This window comes from Nicotiana tomentosiformis, chromosome 7 (assembly GCF_000390325.3).
Source record: "Nicotiana tomentosiformis chromosome 7, ASM39032v3, whole genome shotgun sequence".
NCBI lineage: Eukaryota > Viridiplantae > Streptophyta > Magnoliopsida > Solanales > Solanaceae > Nicotiana > Nicotiana tomentosiformis.
The window spans coordinates 11,184,086-11,189,608 of NC_090818.1; the positions used below are offsets into that span (position 1 = coordinate 11,184,086).

The 5,523-nt window shown below is 34.4% G+C and overlaps 1 protein-coding gene across 1 annotated transcript; it reads right to left on the reverse strand.

Moving 5' to 3' along the window:
• Positions 1-924: 924 nt before the first annotated feature.
• Positions 925-4,639, reverse strand: LOC104096449 (thymidylate kinase-like). The gene is made up of 7 exons (XM_009602816.4): positions 4,520-4,639; positions 3,447-3,857; positions 2,188-2,299; positions 2,051-2,110; positions 1,697-1,801; positions 1,232-1,364; positions 925-1,115 (listed from the first exon to the last, which is right to left on the reverse strand). The coding sequence occupies exons 1-6, from the start codon at positions 4,555-4,557 to the stop codon at positions 1,248-1,250; spliced, it is 843 nt and encodes a 280-aa protein (XP_009601111.1). The 5' UTR covers positions 4,558-4,639; the 3' UTR covers positions 925-1,115; positions 1,232-1,247.
• Positions 4,640-5,523: the final 884 nt, after the last annotated feature.

Genomic DNA, 5,523 nt, shown 5'->3' on the forward strand with positions numbered 1-5,523 from the left:
TCCGGTTTCGCCACTGGTTAAATATATCAACAAGGTCTCAGCATCCAAATGATCTGCTCACTCTTGGTCAAACTGGCCAAGCACAACACACACCACTGCGTCTGTGCTCATCTTATATCATTATTTGACTTAATAATCCGCACATTTTGCTTATACATGTAAATTAAGTACCAAAAAGACTACTGACAAATTACTTAAACACACAAATCGACGGCAAAGCAGAATCTAGTTTTAAGGTATCGCTGGTTTAAGAGGCGACCTACTCTTAAAGAGTTTTTGCCAGACCCTACTTTTTTGACCGAGATGGAGATCACTATTAGGCTATAAACCATCCATTACTGGAGTTTAGTTCACAGACACGTTCAACTTCCCTATGTTTGGAAATAGAAAAAAGACGAGCAACGGAAATTAGGAGCAAATGGAAGAGAAAACAGAGAAAAATAACTACTCCAGTATCTTTCCTTTCTATAATTTACGTGGAAAATAAGAAATAAAAGAAAATTAGTTTTCAGTTTCATTAGCTTAAATTGGTGGATCTAAGAAGATATTGATTTTATTTTCCTTAATTTCTTTCCGCGTATTCTTCTCAAACCAAAAAAGAACAGCCACGTTCTCTTCTTCTTTTTTTCTTTCTCTAATTTACAAGAAAAGAAGATTCTTAGTTCTGTTAAAATAATTTGTAGTTCTATGTATTTCATTTGTGGCTTCAACAAATTGTTGTGCTTTAGAAGTTTTGTCATAATCAGTTCTATGCACTTAAGCTCCATATAGTTAATACAAACATTCTCCCTATTAGATAAAAAATAATTCATATTAAAATTTGCTCGTGAAACTACACATTGTTTCGGATGATGGATAGCCATTTCTGGAGTGCACCATCTAAGTACCAGCAACATTAGTAACTTCTGCCTCAGCCTACCTAGATCAATCAAAATATACAAATTTGATTCAACAAAATAATCATTCTGAAAATTGAGCAGACTCAAAAACAGAACCAGGTATTCCAGACACTCAAGTACAATCCAAAGATGGTAGATAGAACTAATCCTTTTTCCCACTCTTCAACGCAACCAAATTCTTGCCCCTTCAGATCGTAGCAAACAGATAGCACGGACCTATAAAAATGGAGCAATTTCACGCTTCCAAGGACATCTTATAGAAGATTAAATACAGCAAAATGTAACTCAAGATACAATGTAATAAAGAAGTTACAAATCTCATTCATACTGACATTCTGTACGCTTGACCTATGATGGCCATAACTGAGACAATGGTTTCCCTTTGTGGCATGCCATCATACAGTCAAGAATAACCTCTCTAAGCTTTTTCTCTATATCTTCAACTGGAAGGGTTGCATCTATAACCTGCAATAAATCAAAGAAACAACATCAACTAGGCAAAGCTATCTCTAATGCTTCGGATCAAAATCTGATCAACCTGTTTTTTTGTTCAAGAATACAGTGAATTTATGTATTCATAGAAGAAAACAGAAATGTCAGATACTACTAAGAGTTTTACATGTTTCTGTTTAGTTACCATAGACATGCTATATTTGATTTTTTAAAAAAAAATTGATTAGAAAAATCACATCTACTCAAAAAGTACTGTTACCGCCTATTGTGTTATCAGAGTAGTTGTATACTTCAAGTAAACAACCATTTCTATTTCCGTACACAAAAGGATGACTAAAATGCACCTTCCACGAGGAATCACGAAGAGCCAAATAAGATCTGGCGACCTTTTTCTGAAACTCAAGCTGCTCGTATCTTTCACCTCCATAGCCTCCTCTATCAGCAGCTTTCTAGTTATTACAAAATCAAATCATAAATACAGTCATATTAGCAACAAAAAAAAAAGCATTTTCATACTCATTAAAAAAAAATATAGTTGATTAAGAATAGTTAACATGTCAACTGTCTCAATAAGAAACCTGAAAATATATAACGTAAAATATTGCAGATCATCCTCAATAACAGAGTATAAGGAAATTGCATTGACGATATCTCTGAACTTAGACAAGTGAAAAGGAAAATAAATAAATCAAAACTACCTCAGGTGATATGTCGAGGTATACAACCAGATCTGGAGCTAACAATCCTATTTCTGGGGCCTGCAGTGAAAAATCTCAGTGTTAAACTTGCTCGGAGATGAAATTGCAACATCAATGAAGTAAAGACATGATTTTACCTTACACCATTCAATATCAAGTCCCTTGGCAGATGAAAATGCCACCCCAGAATAAGAATAGCGATCAACAATGAGAGTAGTTCCACTCCTCAGCTTGCCCTCCATTAATGATCTGTAGTTAGCTGACAGAAATTAAAACCTTCCGGGCGCACCAGGATAAAGAATGTAACTACAATGATTAGAAGCCAACTCACTGTAAATTTTCTTATATGCTACCTGACCTGGAATGAAAAATGTATGCAGCCAGACCAAGGTAAAACTTCTCAGTTAAATGACAATGGTATTTAAGGATTTCAAAAGCAGAATTCAATTTGTGCCATTATACTTCTCTGTTTTCATCAACACCTTTGCTTGAAAACAAAACTACAAAGGGAACAGAAATTTTTTTTAAAAAAAAGGCATATATCATTAGCTTATGCATTTTGGTGAGAACTTCCAACCATGTTACCTGAATTACCAATGTTGAACTAATCAAGGAAAAAAGGCAAAAATATTTGCACATCCGAACTAGTTCCTCTTTTAAGTTTATTATTAAGCACTGTTATTAATTGAAGACCACAACATAAGTTTCATGCTTTCTGATAGTTAGATTGACAAATTAAATTATCCTCACATTTCCTGGCAAATGACAATCATAGACAGACAACTTGTCATGAATTCTTCAAACTGATAGAGCAGGAAGTCTACACCACTTAATTCCTTTTCCATCTATTATACAATGTTATTTTCATTTTCTAGGTCAGCAAGGAAAGGTCTTCTTTATCAGTTTGAAAATAGCAAGGAAGAAACTGGGAATTATTAGCAAAAGATAATGCATTCTAACATGTTTTCTTGAAAATCAGTTTCTATTTTTTGACTAGCAGACAATATGAGAAATACCAACTAATATACAGACAGAGTAAGTGAGTCATGTATTTCCAATAGCATAAAAGAAGTCTCAGCATTCAAACCATCAGTTCAGCAATGACTAGCCAGCATATCAAATATGGGGGATATATGCCTGCTGGCTAGCCAGTTGGTTGATCAAAAATCAACCATCTTAACAATTTCATCTCCACATATACCTAAAATAGAAAGGGTCTTCAGAAGAAGGAATAATTCAAATGATAAATGACAAGCCTAATTATTTTTGACAGATGATATGACCAAGTATTAAATTCTGGCAGACAGGTGATCGTTGTGTATCGGAGACATTGGGCATCACAATATACAGACTACACATCGGCAACACAAGTCAGGCTATGTGAATTAGAACAAACCTCTTCTCCCAACGATTAGCACTGAAGAGAAGATGTATTGCATGGTCATCCAACTGCGACTCATTAGCAAGATAAGAAGAAATCATTTGCCCCACACCTGTATTTCTGTCAGGAAATCTCCACGACTCAACTGAATGTCCCTGCTCATCCAAGTATTTGTACAGTCTGCCAGATTGAGATGTCTTTCCACAGCGGTCCAGACCTTCTAAAACAATTAAGGCACCTCTGGAACTGCTGTGCTCTTTGTTCTCCATATGAATTAGTCTCAAAGGCTTAAAAGGTAAACTCAAATCCAAGCTACACTTCAATGAAAACCAAGCTGCACAAGTTCCAAATTTTCTCGGGAAAGTAGAAATCACCTTTGGTACAAAGCTTCTGCCGGAGAACAAAGTTTCCTCCACTTTTAAATTCCTTCGCAAAGAAAGTTAAGCACAAACCATTTTAATAAACTAGATCTCCATGACATATAGAGAAAACTCTGCAAGCTCTTCTTCTTTAAGCTGTGTCATCAAATTCCAACATGCACTCATATTCATAGGCAGATCTAGGATTTGAATTTTATGGGTTCGAATACAAATTCTATCATAGCACAATCGATTTAGTGGGTTCGAAATATATTATTTGTAATGTTTTAGTGGATATTTGAGCATATATACATAATCTAAGCTAAAGCTACTAGGTTCATATGAACCCGTTTCAATTACCCTACATCCGCCCCTGCTCATATCATACACTACACAATAAAGATAATTGCCCTGTGGATTATACTCTTGTTGGCATTTCATCAAGCATAATATGGGCGTATACATTTTGCATCAAGTAAAAGGGGTACGATAATTAACTAATCATTAATTCAAATAATTTTTCATGAGGAGGGTACGTAACAAGAAAGGACATAGGAAAGAAGGGGAAAAAAAAAAAGGGGGGGGGGGGGGGGGGGGGAGGAATTAAACATTTGTTCATTTTATTTGATTAAGGATTCACCAATTCCAAACAAAATATCAATCAATCAATGGATATTTAAGAAAAAACAAATTTCAGCAAAGCAAAGATGAAGCGTTAAGGAAACTTACAATGTCCTTGTGATGTTGAAAATGCAGGCAGGTGTCATATCACCGTGAATATCTACTACTCATCCAAAATCGAGAAAAAGACCTGTTTCCCGCGTCTGTTTTGAAAAGTCTCTAATTTTTTCGCGCCTTTGGTTCTTTTTTATTTTTATTTTATTTTAATACTATTAATATTTGAAGGACACGAGTCGGTCAGTTATTTTTAAGTACCTCGTATATTTTGTATGAGGTATTGTAAAATATAGCACCTTTACATAAATAGCCACTGGGTTTCACTATTTATTTTTTTAGCCATAATATATAAATTATATACTGATTTTACACTTATTATAAATGAATTATAATTGAGATAGAGGCCAACTACTTCATTATCGTTTTCACGTGTAAATCAATTGGTGCAAATATGGAATCTGATATGCTTACAACTCTAGGATTCTGGCTACTTAGCGCCGAGAAATGCAGCCAACTCGAAACCAGAGTTTAAACTATAGTGCAAAAGTCCTCTAGGGACAACAAACACAGATTTTTACGATACTTGACCTGTGGAAAAGAATTAGGCTCACGAGTAAGCGAAGTACTTAGACATATATAATTAAATTATCAAAAATGCATTCTTTCTAACGGTTTAAGTGTTTCTAGATGAGATAGTAATTCAATTCAATGTCACCTTTAATGGTGGATTCTTGCATGGATGACCGACCAATAATGAAGATGTTCTTACGCATGATACCAGTAGGACAAACATCGTATATGTTTACCAGAAAAAACGGATAGAGTTAAATTTATACGTAATTTTAATGGTATGTGGTATAACTTGACACAAATCATAAGAATAAATAAGAATATCGAGTGTTGACTATAGAGAATGAAAAATAAACAAGGTTGGAAAGAAAATGATTTATGGATTAGGCAAGATAAATAAATCTATGAAATTAAAAAGGATAACTCTTTAATATAGGAGTGTATGATATCTCAGTTACAATATATGCAAAAACTTGTCCTCTTAC